Source organism: Leucopleurus acutus (assembly GCF_964270905.1).
Source record: "Leucopleurus acutus genome assembly, chromosome: 5".
In the NCBI taxonomy this organism is placed as follows: domain Eukaryota; kingdom Metazoa; phylum Chordata; class Mammalia; order Artiodactyla; family Delphinidae; genus Leucopleurus; species Leucopleurus acutus.
Window position 1 is genome coordinate 45507865 of NC_139147.1, and position 17324 is coordinate 45525188.

A 17324-nucleotide genomic window follows, 5' to 3' on the forward strand; every position below is an offset into this window, starting at 1 on the left:
CAGCAAACTGTTATAGATTTACTCATACAGGTCTTGCATATTTCTTGTCATATACTTAAGCATTATAAGGTTTCTGTTGCTATGGTATGTGGAATATTTTAAAATATAATTTTACTGGTCATTGCTAGTGTATAGGAAAGCAACTGATAATTGTATGTTGGCTAACTAACTGATTTATTAGTTCTAAATCTTTTCAGTTAATCCTCTATGAATTTCTAGGTAGACAGTCATAATTAATAGAGAGAAAATGATGGTTTATTATAGCTCAATCATTAGGAGAGACATTTTCCACATATTAAAAAAAATTATTGTTTTTAAATTTCAGTAAGATAATTAGGAAGAACCTGTGTACCTTATGGTTTGCCTGGAGTAGAATAAAAAGATATCTCTTTATCTAAAGATGTCTCTTTAGATATCTTTTTAGATAAGATATCTCTCTCTCTAAAAAGCTTTAAAAAAGGTATAGATTAACACTTCTTTGGGATGAATCAAAGCAACTGATACAAGAATGAAAATAGATGACTTTTTAGGACTATAAGCTCTTATATAAGTATGCCTATTTTATGGACATGCTATAACTTCAGTTCCTGGGCTCACACAGCTCATTCTGATGCTCTATTTTGCCAGTCCTACAACCGGAGTGCACTAGGAGTTCATGACTCTCTCAGAGATTGACTCATTCTAATTAAATTCAAAAGCAAACTGAGGAACAAAGCACAATGCCCATATATTGATCTTAGGGAAGCCTGTCCTTTCCGGGAACAAATATATTTATTTCGACTTCTATAGCACTTGGGAATTCACATTAGTAATCAGGAGATTGCAGCATCAAAGTAAAAATATGAAAAATCTTAAGGAATCTTTCAGCCAGGTTATGATAAGTACCTGCGCCCAGGTAGGGCTCATTATTATAATGACCTATAAAATAAAATACACCAAATTCATTGTCTCTCTTCTTTGGAAAGCAATTGTTAAACTCTGGCAGGATCTAGTACACAAGCTTTCCTTTTCCTAGGGTCATGTGAAATAACTTCCTTTCATTCAAGTAAAGTATTTTCAGGTTTGCTAATACCATTGTTTAGTCAACAGGATTCTTTGATAACCTTTCAAACTTTATGTTTCTAGGCTGTGCAATTCTTGCTTTATCAGGGAAAATATCTTTCTGCAGGTAATGAATCATGTTCTAAATGTGGTTTTAATTTGTTTAGTTTTGAGAGATTATTATGCAGACATCTCAACAGTCTTCTCTCATGAATTGTTTGATGAATGTGTGTTTGTGTGTGTGTGTGTTTGTATGTGTGACAGAGAGGCAGGGTAAGAAAGACAGACACAAAAATGGAAAGAGAAAAGAGACCAAAAAATGACTTAGATGACCCCTAGCAGAGCTATTAATATCCACTTTTTTCTTTTCTTAGGACTCTATAGCTTCAATCTCCTAGCCAGTATAACAGGAGCATTACCATTGGCTTAATTAGGACATTGCTAATTAAAAAATAACGATTGTGGTAGTAGAGTGCTAATTTTTAATAGCACTTTTACCTATTCCTGATGACTTAAACTTGGCATGACTTACTTGAAAGGATAAAGGAAAATCCAACAATGCTTTTAGTCTGTCCTCTTAGTACTGTTCTGTGAATAAAGCCATGTAGAGTACCATCATGCATAAAAAATTCTAGAAGAATCTCCTGGACCCTATCAAAAAAATTCTATTCTGAAGCCCCAAACACGAATATTTTATGTTCCTTGGAAGATTGGGTGAATTATAAGCCCCTTGGAATTTCCTGGAATCTGTCTATATGACATAATATCAAAATAGAAAAAAAATAAAGGCAGAATGATTGAATGTGTTGACCTTAGTAGAAAATAATTTTATCTTTGAAATTTTCAATGTTGAAAATTGTTTCTACCACTGAGGAACTATTTATATAAAAGTATTCTAATGCCATCAAATCATTACTATCTGGTTCACAGTCTGTCTTAAATTTGAAGTTATTTCTAGTGATCAGATAATCAAGAACATAAAGTGTGAAAAAAAAAACCTTGGCTCAAAGTCTAATTTATAAGCATTTTTGCCCTGCACATATCTGCCTAAATTGGATAGTGAAAAAGCACAACTTTAACAGAAGCCATTGACTAGTTATGTGACGTGCTTTGGTAAGTTACTTATTCTTTCTGCACCAATTTCATCATATGCTAAGTGAGACTAAAAATATTACCAGTTCTTATTGCTTCACAAGATTATTATGAGTACTACATAAAGAATGTGTGTGAAAACACCTTGCAAATTGTAAGGCACTGCATAAAGCATGGTTGTTATCTTATGATTGCTGATATATATTTAGATCTATATATCTGTACAAAAAAACTCTACAACATAATTTTTAATCACATATGTAATCCAATTAGTTTAACATTTTTAAAAAATACAACAATGTGGTAACATCTTGGAGAAAACCCCCTAGACCCAAAGACTTTAAGAGAAAGCAAACCAGCCAGAAGATAACCACTTTGTGGGCCTATTGCATCTACTTCCATAAGTGGGATGGTAAACTCAAGAGATTAAGATGAGGCATGATGAGAATCAATCACAGAAGAAGAGAGTGGACTCGTATTTCTAACATACAAAAATTATAGAATATAATTGCTTACGTAGAACTTTGGTGATTATGTAAGCCAGATCTACTATAGAGCCCTAAAACCATACCCATAGAGAGCATTCAGTGAATGTTGGTGCAATGAATGAATTTTCTGTATGAGCAAATCAAAGTCTTGAAGGTGATTTACCAAGGTACATAATAGAAGCAGAACCAAAATCGAGCCAAGACAGGAGAATTCTAATCCAGAATTCTTTACATGCTGCCTTCTGTTGATAACAGACCATGTTACCTCTGGTTGCAGAAAGATGCAGCTATAGTGACTGGACACCTGAACCTATTTCTTTTAACTAAGTTAGTTTTCAGGTTGAATGCTAAGAGGGTCCAGACTCTAGTAAGAACATCCCTGTTAGTGACCATGAAGAGTTGACATCTATAGAGATAAAACATAGAGTCAGTATTTTAAGGAAACGAAAGGTTCAATGTAACAATAAGATTAGACTCCCAGGAAAACCTAGTTCCTCAGCAGCTGGGACGGGGCAATTCCTGAGACTAAGCTGCAGACTCTGCCCTTGAGAAGAGAACCTTAAATAAAAGTCTACATCTCTAGAGAGTAATACATGCATATTGTTTGACAGTGAATGCTCTGTGTTCACACTATAGTTCTGAACTATGTTTTCAGTATATGTGAATACAAATATATAAAATAGAAATTGTGTATATGTTTATTTTAGGAAATGATATACATAACCGTACATTAAAGTGCATTGCTACTAAATGATTTGTCCCATGATTGATATTATTATTTATGCTTATCCAAGGGGAAGTAGTGCAAAAACTGTTTCACGTTCAGCCAATGAGCTAATGCTTCTCAGTACAGAAGACTGCCAGTGCTCTCCTATCCACAGTCCAGTGTACTTTGCAACCCATGGGGTTATGCCTTTGGAGCTTCACTTTATGCCATTTATTTACTTCCTGACAACCTGTTTTGACCCTTAAAAGTGTGAAATAATAATCCTGGATCTGCCACAAAGACTAAAAGAAATAGTGTGTTTATGGAAATTAGTAAATACTCAGAACTGGTTGATAATATATCATGAAAACTTATGAAGTACAGTAGTGCAGTACTTAGAGTGAAATTTGTAGACTTAAATTGTATTTGAAAAGGTGTACTAACAATTAGTGAGTTAAGCATGAAATGTAAAAAGTTAGAAGACAATATAATTAACACAAAAAAAGAAGAAAGAAAATAATTTATAGTAAGAGCAGATATTAAATGAAATAGAAAACAAAGAAACAATAGAGAGATAAAGCCAAAAGTTGGTTCAAGCCTCTGGAAAGCTTGATCAAGAAAAAAAAGAAAGTACTAAAATGAATAATATTAAGAATGAGAAGATTTTATTATGGATTTAGCAAGGGTAAAAAACTTATAAGATAGTTTTATGAACAATGGAATGTATTACCTAGGAAAGTTGAAGACATAGGTATTATACAAATAGCAATTCCATATGGTACAAACTCTAGAAAAACTCTCACACATACCCTATTCAAGCATGTTCAGAATTGAGCCCCCATGGATGAATAAAGAGATCTCGATGGCTCTGCAGCAAAACACTGTCTCTATCTGGTGACAGCTACTTTGAATTGGAGTTGATGTATCAGGAGAAAGGCAATTAGCCAAAGTTCTGGGACAGTAAGTGCCCTATGCTTTTCATGGGTAAGTGCTAACTTAGTTTCCCAAGAGCTTGGAAACACCAGGAGGAGAGGGGGCTGATATGCACTGGAAGGAGGAATTCGCATGACTGTTCTCTGAGCTCTCTTTCTTGGCATGCTCCGAGGAGGCAAGATGTGAGGCAAGGCAGCTACCCCCACACTGCTGTGTTGTAGGCTGAGGAACCATGTAAGCATACTTCCTACTTAATGATTTTTATTTCAGGGATATAGCTACAGATACACTTCTGTATAACAGCAGACATGCTAAAAGCTATTTGCAAAAGGAGTCCTTTGCTCCCTGTAACTTTACTGAGTAATAAATTACTATTTAGCTATGTTTTTGTGAAGCAGCAAAGACATAATGTGTAATTATTATGGTGCCATTCTAAGTAAATTTTTCAATCTGTATCTCCTCTCTTTAAGGATAAGACTAAATTCTTTTTTTCAGGATTTTAAAATTCTCTCAATCATAATTTCATACTGTGCAATGCTACTCAGAATACCCCATAACTCTAATGTTGCAGAAAATTCTGTGAGAGGTGGAATATTCTCCTCTTCTATGTAAGAATGAACAATCCAAAAGTTTTTACAAATTTCTACCAGAAACAGTATTATCTCTTCCAATAGAACACAAACTTTCTTTCTCCACAATATGGGTGTTAAGCCCCCTAATTATAAAGGCCTTCATCTTAGAAAGCTTCTTCTTTAAGCCCTTAGCAGATAATTACTGCCACCAATGATTTTATAGAATTTATTTTCTTGGATTTTATAACAGGCAGATATTTATTTACTTTCTAATCTGGAAATGACCTGGGGATAAATATAAGTTACAATTTATCTGTTTTGTCTTTTTTATTTAAAATGTTGCTATTGTTTACTCATTTTTCTTTGTACTTTGTGTTTAATAAACAGTTGTATTTGGGGTATAGATGACAAATTCAATTCCTCAGCTAGACAGAGAATAACCATGTAGCATATAAAGTTCTGACAAACAAGGCCATAAAGTTTTAATATGATCTTTAAGGATTTTTTTCCTCAAAAGTAGCTTAAGGAAAATGATTTTCATAGTTCTAAATCTTATAGCATCACCAGACAATAAATGCAGTTTGATACATTCTGCATGTATGTAGGTTACTTCGTTTGCCTGGAAGGTCTCCTGAACAACAGATATTTTCAGGCAAAGGCTAAATGAAATCTTGATGGGAATATTATAGATCGAATTTAAGCATCAAGTGAGTGACTTAATTAATGATCTTGAAAGTTACTTCCATCTCTGAGAATCTCTATCTTTAGATATTTTATAATGAGAATAGTGGAGAATTAACTCAAGGGCCTGGTAGCCTAATTTGACCTATGAATTTAGAAGAGTTGTTCATACAAAAATTATTTTTTCAGATACCGTACTAGAACACCATTATAAAGTTATTGAACAATAACACTATACAAAAACAGTATTGACTTTAATGTGTTCCCACTACCAGCATATTGTGGACAGTCTCTTAAAGGCACAAGTAAATTGTTCTGAGGTGGTGGACAAGACACCCCACTTAAAAGACCCTGAATGACGAGGGCATTCAGTCAGTTGTGGTTCCTGTTAGTGAGAAGAGGTAGTTTGGCAGTTAACCACGGGTGACTGGGAACCAAGCCTCCAGTCCTGCTGATTTCTGAGGTGTGCTGTCTTTCATACTGTGCTGTGTCTTTGATGCTCCCTCACAGGCAGACCGTTTTAAAATCTACCTCACAGGGAGGGGGAAGAGTAAGCTGGGAAGAAGTAAGAGAGCGGCATGGACATATATACGCTACCAAATGTAAAATAGATAGCTAGTGGGAAGCAGCCGCATAGCACAGGGAGATCAGCTCGGTGCTTTGTGACCATCTAGAGGGGTGGGATAGGGAGGGTGGGCGGGAGACGCAAGAGGGAGGAAATATGGGGATATATGTATATGTACAGCTGATTCACTTTGTCATAAAGCAGAAACTAACACACCATTGTAAAGCAATTATACTCCAATAAAGATGTTAAAAAACAAATAAATAAAAAATAAAAACAACAAACCGGACAAAGGCTTCATGGTGCGACACAAGCCCAGGGTCTTCTGGCTGCATTAAATGAGGGCAAGAAGTCAACACAGTTGAAACATATACTCCCAGAGGGTTCTTCGAAAATAAGAAGTATGTACTGTTTTTTTTTTTTTTTGTATTTAAGAAAAAATTTATTGGAGTGTAGTTGATTTACAATGTGTGTTACTTTCAGGTGTTCAGCAAAGTGATTCAGTTATACATATATTCATTCTTTTCTAGGTTTTTTTTCTCATAAAAGTTATCACAGAATATTGAGTAGAGTTCCCTGTGCTATATAGTAGGTCCTTGTTAGTTATCTATCATATATAGTAGTGCATGTATGTTAATCCCAAACTCCTGATTTATCCCTCTCCCCCGCCCCACCTTTTCCCTTTGGTAACCATAAATTTGTTTTTGATTAAAAAAAATTTACCTCACAATCAGTATGTATCTCGTACATCTTTACAAAGTAAACTGTGGTATTTTGCAGAGGAGTCAACTCTCTCTCAAAGGAAAATTTTCATCGTTTTATGTCTTAAGTTGCTTCAACTTCAGTGTTACTACTGGGGAATCACTGAGTTTCAGAACAATGCAGTTGATTCAGGATAAAAGATCGCAAACTTTAAAAAAACAATTAATTTATTTTTCCTTTCACCCACAGGTCTACCCACGGATAGCGCCGGCATTTTGGCACTACCTGCGGGTAGAAGTGAGTAGCGGGTACTTGAACTCTCCCACCCTTGCTCCTTGCTTGCTGCTGGCCCGGTCTGATCTGATGTGCCCATTTTATTCAAGATGCACCTGTCGTTCTGTGTAAACATGCTCTCCACGCCACCACCATTCCTTAGAGTCGGGTCAGAAATCCAAATCACCAAAAATAAAAGATCATCATCTTTCTTAAAAAGTTTCCAAATCAAGACCATATCATATGCATTATAATTGGTGAAAAACGAAGCACTAAATTATGGAAAACCATGCTTGCACCAGTTCTTAATCAGTATTTTTGAGAGAGCAGAATTCCTCAGCTTGACTTTACAGTGTGTCAAGGTAAAGGAAAATAACCCTGCTTCACTCCCCTTCTCTTCTCTTCTGTCTCCAGGACCATGAGCAGCAGCTCTCCTATTCCTCCACGAGGTCCAAGGCCCCCAGTGCCATCATCACAGGTCTCAAGCCAGCCACCAAGTACATTTTTCATATCCGAGTGAGGACTGCAACAGGGTACAGTGGATACAGTCAGAAGTTTGAGTTTGAAACAGGAGATGAAAGTAAGTTTCACACAAAGATATAAAATAAGATGTTAATTTAGTGTGGTTCCAATGTGACCTGATAGTTGAAAATCTGATGTCCCAAATTTTGAATAGTCTCATCATGCAGGATTCTGTTCATGTAAATACTCATACAGTCGTTTCAGTTAATGCTTTGGTGCTATCGGTAAATATTTTCATCACTCAGGCCACAACACAGAGAGTCTCACTGGGTGGTGTTAGCCTAATTGTCCGCCAGTCTTGGCATCATAATGTGATACTAATGAATACTTGGAAGAGAGTAAAGCCATGAGCAAATGATTTTAGCAGTTAGTTCAAAATTATGCAGCTTTGGCTTGTTATATTAGATCAATAAAAACAGTGGTCAGGAGACAAACTCCCCTGAAATGCACATTATAAGTTTAAATATTAGATGCATGGGCTTGATTAGAAACTCAAATTAATTTCATAGCGTCAACATATTGAAAACTAAAATGGGAGAAGAGGGGAGTGAGGCATTCCGAAGTCATGTAACATAGCATTAAATGTCATGTTCATTCTAAACCCAGTTCTACCATTGAATTATTTTTTCAATTTTAGAAATCCATCACATTGCTATCTTTGTAAGGATGATATAGGTGGCTTTTGCTATCTACTTTGATGGAAAAATATCTAAATACCTAATTATAATAAAATTCTGGGGCTTCCCTGGTGGCGCAGTGGTTGAGAGTCCGCCTGCCGATGCAAGGGACACGGGTTCGTGCCCCGGTCCGGGAAGATCCCACATGCTGCTCGCTAAGCCTGCGCGTCCGGAGCCTGTGCTCCGCAATGGGAGAGGCCACAATGGTGAGAGGCCCGCATACCGCAAAAAAAAAAAAAAAAAAAAAAAAATTCTGTTCCCATCACTGTTAAAATACCTGTATTTGCATAAGAATTCAAGAATAGCAACTTTATTTTAAAAAGTATTTATGAATAATAATAATAATGTCTAGCATTTATTGAGCCTATTCTCATAGGTGCCAAAAATGATGTGCAGTATTTTACATGTGTTGTCTCTTTTAAACGTTTCAACATCCAATGAGACCAGTATTATTTTCCTAATTTTACTTATGAGAAGTCAGAAGCCTAGGGAAATTGAGCAACTTGTCAGATTCATGCAGCTGGTAAGAAAGCTAATCTAAAATTTGAAACTAAGGGCTATCTTCTTCCAAGGCCAGTACTCTACCATCCTGCCAAGTCCTTCCATTGGAATTATAAAATGCTAATTGTAAGACCACTGATTAAGCCACAATTCACCCAGTTTACCACTCCCTGAAAGTGAAGCTATGTGAGTTTCTAACTATATGACAGAAGGAGTGTTCTGTTGTTGTTTTTAGGTTAATGAACAACATTGATCCATAAGAACTTTTTCGTTACAACTACATCTAACTAAAAAGTGGAAAAGCACTGACATATTTAATTAAGAAGGAATACAGCTTAAGGAGGGAAAGTGAACAAAGGAATAAAAAGAATACTTATAACTTGGATGTTTAATATCTGTGATAGTCATTTGTAATCCCACTGAAGACTATTGACTTTTCAAGCTAGAGATGAAATTATTGGGAGTGTAGTTATCACAAAACTCCATAATCAAAAGCAATATAAAATATTCAAAAAAATGTCCCTGCTATGTCCTATTGACTGATTTCTTCCCTGCCCACATGTCAAGACTTAATCTAGTGCAAAGCCAAGGACACAATTCAAGGAAAGTTTGGTCCAGGGAAGAGTCACATCATTGTCTTGTCCAGGGTGTGTTTATTGTGTCTTATTTCACAGATGAAGAAATTCACCTAACTTTTCAAAAGTATGACATTTTTGAGTATTATATCATCAAGTCAGAAATGTACTCTCAAACTCATAGGTCTAAATCTAGATAATTCATTTATGTTTGTCTGGGACTTTTAGACAAAGCAATCTAGTCTAATAAGAAAACAAAAGTTCTGATCTAAATATTGTATTTGGTTTTAACTCTAAATTTCAACTTATTGTACTTTCAGGACTAAAATTCTTTCAGATGTTATGTAAAAGATAAGTACCTTAAAACTCCTTAGCAGAAAGGTCCCATACTTACAATGACCCAGTATAATATTGATTCATTCAATGAAAAATATATAGGACAGTTAATATGTGCCATACTCTGCGTGAGTCTCTGGGGATAAAAAAGTAATAAGACCTGCAACCTCTGCCTTTGCATAATTTATAGTCTAGATTTGTGGGAGGAAAATGAAAGTTTCAATTAAAAAATACAAGGTTGAATGACATGTACTACCAGACAGATATGCAAAGAGTGCTATGAGAGCATAGAGAAGCTGCCCTAATTCAGCATGAATAGATCATGAAGGTCTGGAGGATGAGACGCAGTGGCTCATTCTTTAAAGAAGGGTGATAAAGGAATAGCAAAAGCGCTGAGACCTGAAACAGCATGAAAAATTTAAAGAAGAGCCAACTATTTGGTGTGACTACAGTGAGGAGACATGAAAAATTAAATGGTGGGAGCTAAATGCAGAGAATTATATACAGGGGCCAAGAACAAGACGAAGTTGCTCTTTGGGCCATGTTAAGCTTATTGCGCTTTATGAAGATATTGAAGATTCATGGGAGGATTTTAATTAGGAGTAATATGACCAGTAACATGTGCAAGACTGTCTGCTGAGCAGTTTACACAAATTATCTTTTTAATTCTTCTAAGATTATAACTCTTTTTAGAAACTTAAGTAGCTTTACCAAAATCTGATAACCAATGAGTGGAGGTGCAGAATTAGAACCCTAGAAGCACCTGACAGCAGCAGCAGACAGCAAAAACCATATTCTGAATTACTGATTTATAAATGTCATGAAAGTGACTTTTATAATACTGTTGAAGAGACAACAGCGTTTGAGAAGAGTTTGAAAAATATGTTTGTGTAAACCTGGAGTTTGGGTGCATAGAGTGGCTCCCAAGTCAATTTACAGCCTGAGGAAAAATTATTTAAAGGATCATTTTTCATCTGGTTAACTTTAAATTGCATTTTCAAAGCATGCTGTTTATATCCAGGAGAGAATTTCAATGAATAATGTCATAGTAAGATATGCGTAGGTTTACTATAAATTCAGGAATATGATGATATGAATCCAAACTGACAGCATCAGTCTTTTTCTCTACATACCCTCTTAGCGCATCTTTAAATTTTTATAGCTTTTGTTTTTCAAGTACTGTCTGAATTATTGTAATGTCAACTTTCTTATTAAGGTCTCTCTTGTGTATTATTTAATTAACTGACTTTATGCATAGAGATGGGGTGTGAAGTGGGAAGGTGAAATTAGGTACTGTCTCATTTGATGGTCTAGTTCAAATTTTTTTAAAACAAGCAAAACAAAGTAGTTTATAATGTCATTCCCTTTAGCCATACCTATTTTACTTTGTTCAACTTTTAGTTTGCTAACAACCAATGAGAGGATAATATAAAATACGAAACAATTCTTTTTCAAAATTATACTGTTCTTAACTGATTACTTGTACTCTACAAACATAGTGGCTTCATTTATTTTTTAACATCTTTACTAGAGTATAATTGCTTTACAATGTTGTGTTACTTGCTGCTGTTTAACAAAGTGAATCAGCTATATATACGCATATATCCCCATATCCCCTCCCTCTTGCGCAGCCCTCCCACCCTCCCTATCCCACCCCTCTAGGTGGTCACAAAGCACTGAGCTGATCTCCCTGTGCTATGCAGCTGCTTCCCACTAGCTATCTGCCTTACGTTTGGTAGTGTATATATGTCAGTGCTACTCTCTCACTTCGTCCCAGCTTACCCTCCCCCGTCCCCCGTCCTCAAGTCCATTCTCTAGTAGGTCTGCGTCTTTATTCCTGTCCTGCCCCTGGGTTCATCAGAACCATTTTTGTTTAGATTCCACGTATATGTGTTAGCACACAGTATTTGTTTTTCTCTTTCTGACTTACTTCACTCTGTAAAATGAAGTAAGATGGACGCTAGGTCCATCCACCTCACTACAAATAACTCAATTTCGTTTCTTTTTATGGTTGAGTTATTACTCCATTGTATATATGTGCCACATCTTCTTTATCCATTCATCTGTCAATGGACATTTAGGTTGGTTCCATGTCCCGGCTATTGTAAATAGAGCTGCAGTGAACATTATGGTACATGATTCTTTTTGAATTATGGTTTTCTGAGGGTATATGCCCAGTAGTGGGATTGCTGGGTCATATGGTAGTGCTATTTTTAGTTTTTTAAGGAACCTCCATACTGTTCTCCATAGTGGCTGTATCAGTTTACATTCTCACCAACAGTGCAAGAGGTTTCCCTTTTCCACAACCTCTCCAGCATATTGTTTGTAGATTTTTTGATGATGGCCATTCTGACCAGTGTGAGGTGATACCTCATTGTGGTTTTGATTTGCATTTCTCTAATGATTAGTGATGTTGAGCATCCTTTCATGTGTTTGTTGGCAGTCTGTATGTCTTCTTTGGAGAACTGTCTATTTAGTTCTTCCGCCCATTTTTGGATTGGGTTGTTTGTTTTGTTTTTTGATATTGAGCTGCATGAGCTGCTTGTATATTTTGGAGATTAATCCTTTGTCAGTTGCTTCATTTGCAAATATTTTCTCTCGTTCTGAGGAGCCATCACCATGACTCCTCTTGCTCTGTTTTTAGACCAGAGGTTGGATTTTTTTCCAGAGTCAGAATATGCTAGTGGAAACTGGCCAGCAAGTTTAAAGAGTACTATGACTGTTAGCACTATAAAAAGAGCCTACTTAAACTATAGCTATTGGGATCGTCTTTTCCTAAGTCTATAGAACAACCTCATTCCCTATGTTATATAGGAAGAGAGAGAGAGAACAAGGGAGAGAGAATTGACTGATAGATCTCTAGATAAGTAGGTAGAAAGTCACTCATATATAGTCACAAAACACTTTCTTTTTGTGTTTCAATACGGACATTTCATATGTCTGCTAATCTCTCTTAGGACTAATAGTGTATAGCTAAATATTATGTTCACTAACAGCATTTATTGAACTGCTATTGTGTACAGGCCTTTTTATTAGGTACTGTAATTGATACCCCCATCTTTTTGGAATAGAGTTAACAAAATCACAATAAACTACAGAATCAGTAGTAAGAAAGTAAGAATATATAAATATTCCATGTGGATCTTCTCGAAAGATAGGTGAACAATATATAGGTGTTAGAAGCTCTCAAATATAAGAATTTTCTCAAAATTAATATAAAATCCATATTATGCCCCAAAGTATCAAACACACCCACACGCACACACACACACTGGCGTGCGCGCACACATACACACTGTCAAGTACAGGCCTTTTTGGCTTATATGAATGAAACAACAGAAAATTTTATCTGCCTCATATTTGTTTTTATTTCTGAGCTTATTTTCTAGAGAAAATGTCCTTCTTTTCAACGAAGAAAAAGATGAGAATTAAAATTGAAAAGTTATCTACATAACCAATAATGTTATCCATATCCCTACAAATTGCTTGAAAAACCATATTTGATTCAATTTTAACAATCATCTGTTAAAATTACATGTACATTGTTCAAAATAAATAATTTAATGATAAAGCAGTCAAACATTTGTTTTTATTTAAAACACAACCAAGATTTATCTAATATTCAAATGTAATTTACAGAAACAAAAAATACTTTTATGCATTCATTTTTTTAAACCAAAATAAAATATATCCTGCTAGATTGCAGTCAACTTAAACATTTTACTTATATACTGTACAACAGTTTGTGAAGCTATCAAAAGGTAGGAGAATCCATAGCTTAAAGCCAATTTTTAAAAGAAAACTGGAATTTTACATGTAATTTATCTCTTCCATTGCCTAAATGGTTATCCAAATGGTCCAGTAGAGTTAATACACAGCCAACATATAAGCAATGCATTCCTTTTCCCTGAAAAGATTAATTACACCTTAAATTTTAATAATATGTAAATTTAGGTTTTTACCTGTAAGCTATATGAAGCACTTCTGTAGCACCAAAGCCACATCTGTCAACATTTTAAAATATACCATTATTTACCAAAAGTAGTAATGATGGACTAGATTTATATCACTTAAACAACTACATAAAAGTCATTATGATTAACTAACCAAAGTATAAATTACTGAATCATGGCAAGTGTTTCAAATTAGAATCTTATGCCACATCTTACACATTTATACAAAAAGTGTTATGTTGATACAAATGAATAAATTTAATCACTTAGTTATTTTAAAAACACCCATAAAATTTAGCTATTTTTAGTATGGTTTCATATTTAAGCAGTTTGATTAGTTTTAACAATTTATGTATGGAAATGATCCTGAAAATTAAGGTGCAAGATCGTGTCTCTACTTTCTTCTTCCTTAGTCTATTTTTCATGCCCTCATTTGACTAATTTTTCTATACTCAACTTTCTATACTTAAAAACTCCAAATCATTGGGTATTTTCTACTGAATAAAATGTGAGTTTCTCAACAAATATTCAAGTCTTCCTCCAATCTAATCCAAATTGACATCGTTTCTGTTCTATTTTCCTCTAGTTAACATATACCCTGGGAAAATGTATAAATGCTCATGCATGAAATTTTCTGAATCTTCATCCTATCTAAGTTGTGTCTGTGACTTCCAGCTGGCATATTCAGAAACCTATCACATTACAAATACTCAGTCCGGCTCACATGCTACACCTCCTGAAGTGTTTTTGATCAATCCAGTGAGAAGTAATCACTCTTTCTTCAGACTTTCTGTAATATTTTATTGTGTGAGGGCTTACTTCTTTACTAAGTTGCTAGCACTTTGAGGTCAAGAACTGTCACCTGTGTATCTTTGTATCTCATAAAATGTCTTATACGTAGTTTCCAATACACATTTAATTAAATAAATGAAGAATGTGTAATTTCAAAATATGGAAGAATAGCATATTGCCTACCAGTCGAAAAAGAAAGAATCAAATTATTTTATTTGCCACAGGTAAGCAATATTGCTTGCTATATTTTGGGTAACAAGCTGTAACTGATTTGAGTCATGTAAAAACATGATATATGCAATTTTAATTACAAATTAATTGTTAATTCTAAAATTTGGGGGTATTTGAGGTAGAGTAAAATGACTTCTTTGTTGTTAAATAGATATCCCTCCTTACACACCTTTTTAAAAAAAATCTCTATATGTTTGATCCAGTCTATTGGTTGAAACCCAATCTGTACTGCTTTAATTACCAAGGATGAAATTAGCTACATCATTATTAACAGCAGCCAGAAATTTGAGGATGATTATTAATGATGAAGCAGAAAGAGGGCCAGCTGACCCTGGTGGAGTAATAAAAAAGTTAATTAATCAAGAAGGAGGCAGATTTCATATTTATGAGTCTACCCAGAGGAGGATGAATTCCAGTATATAAGACTTTAATTTGAAATAATCTTCAATCAATAGCACACTTTCAATGTTGGCAGCCATAGCTGTCTAAAAAGAAACATCAGTAAGAAAGAAAAATTTTCTAGCAGTTAGGTTGTCTGAATATAAATTGGCCTACCTTATGATACAATGAAGACCTCTTGTAAGACTTTTTGCTGAAGCTAGCTGGATGCTTATTCAGCATGTCATAAAGGAAATCCCTGCTTTGGTTAGGAGGTTGTGATAGAAGTTTAATGTAACTTCTAACATTGATATTTTATAAAAACAGATAATATTTAGTGAGTTCTAATTATGCTTCAAGCACTATTTAATTCTTTATGGCTACTAATATACTTACAACCTTTGAAGGGGGTGCTATTATCATGCCTATTTTATGGATTAGAAAACAAACACAAAGACGTTTATTAACTTACCAGGTCCTCACAGCTAGTAAGTGTTAAAATGAGGGTATTATGGCATTAGACTCTTTTCATGCTTGGAACCAGGACTGAGTTCCCTTTCTACCCGTTCAGTGTTTTCACTTTTCTTATTCAGGTTGGTCATTACTTCTAATTTTCTACATGATTATTTCTTATTCTTACCTCCAATACTCCACTCTTCCTTAACTAATTATATTCCTCCTTAGAATAAAATGTGTTTGATTTTCAGAAAACTATAATTATTTACAAATCATCATGCATCAAGTTCAGAGGGTTATTTGTGTTTTAATGTAGATTTATGGATTAATGCACACATGGTACACCTAGTATGCCATTCTAAAGGGGCAAAATAATGCAGTTAGTCTGATTACCTTAAATGTGCTGGGACTTGATGAAAAGTAACTATTTGCATAGAAAATGGAAGTCTCCTTTTAAGAAGCCTGCATTGACAAAAATATTTTGCTTCGGTTTTGCACGGATCCAAAAAAGATTTTAAATGATATGGACCGGGCTTATGTACCATAGGACAGATTGAAGGCCTTAATATGAAAAATATGAAAGACTATAACTTTGCTAAATGGGCTGGAAAGAAAATCATTCACTGTTAACAGGTACTTAGAAGTTGTAAAATGTGTATATCAATGTGCAGTGTTACAATTTGGATCATATTTAAAAGGGAACTAACAAACAGCAATGGATCTATTTCTTAAAACAGAATATAGTTTTATTTTAAGCCAATAACCTGCAGCAACATACAGAAAAATAGGATTTCTTTGGGATATAAGCCATCATCCCTTGACTAGAATTTTTTTTTGAGATCAGGAGCCATTTCTTATTCATTTTTTACTTCATGTATTGCTATGCATGTGCCTGACAAATAGAAAAAAAACAAACAAAGATAAATAATATATGCTCTCTGTCTTCAAGAAGCTCACCACTAACCTCACTAGAGGCTCTTGTAACAGAGTTCCTTATTTGTGTCACTCCCAAAGTCTAATTTTAATTTGACTTGATTTGAGATGAGATGGATTGTTTCTATCAGCTATCATATAAATTGCCTGAATTTTTCTGTCGAGCTATTTGACTTTTCAACCTTGAATTCTTTAACAGAGCAAAAAACGTTCTTAAGACATTTAAATTGCTCCAAATTTAGTGAAAAATATATTCTCTATGTAATACTTGAAGATTTAGAGCCACTCTTTAGACTACACAAATCAGCTGTATTGACTTCTATTGTAAAGTGGCTTTTTAATGTCATATTTTAGTTAGAAAAGCATAAAGGGCAAAGCAAAGATAAACCTAATCTCTTAATATAACCATATGGAACCTATCTGGAACTGCTTGTATGTTTCTTAATTATGGTTGACCTCTCACCCTCATCTGTTGCATGATCATTTACTATTCTCAGGACAGCGTTGGGAGTATTGTGATGTTCAGTCGTTGCTTCTAGAATGCGTTAGGGTAGTTCCAGCTAGCTGTAGGGTGATGCCCAGTGGCAATACATAGATGTGGTTCATACAGGCAGGGTAGAAACACATGATGCTGGGATGAAAGTGTCCTTTAGAAGCCATGGACTGCAAGGATGACACAGCACAGGGCCTTGGTTCCTTTCATAGCTTTATTTCCTATTTCCCGATTGAATTCTATCCACCTGGTAGTCCCTCGTTTCCAGAGCTGAAAAAATTTGAGAGTTGAATGAAAGAGTTGTCAAAACGTCCAAGTCAGGTGAAAAGTACTTTATGGAAAGTACATAAATACTAAATACTATCTGCCGATGTCAAAACATAAAGATATAACGTAGTTTGAATTGTACTTACCACGGTACCAG

The 17324-nt window shown here is 34.9% G+C and overlaps 1 protein-coding gene across 4 annotated transcripts in view; it reads left to right on the plus strand.

Annotated features, from left to right (window-relative positions):
- Positions 1-17324, plus strand: part of EPHA6 (EPH receptor A6) — a gene marked incomplete at its 5' end in the record, with an annotated part of 855070 nt that overhangs the window by 545034 nt on the left and 292712 nt on the right. For 2 of the 4 annotated variants that reach the window (XM_082840129.1, XM_082840131.1), the window contains 2 exons: positions 7030-7077; positions 7468-7633. In XM_082840129.1, the coding sequence (XP_082696255.1) occupies positions 7030-7077; positions 7468-7633 (214 nt within the window). The remainder of the gene's footprint in view (positions 1-7029; positions 7078-7467; positions 7634-17324) is intronic. The other 2 variants (XM_082840130.1, XM_082840132.1) reach the window with 1 other exon arrangement.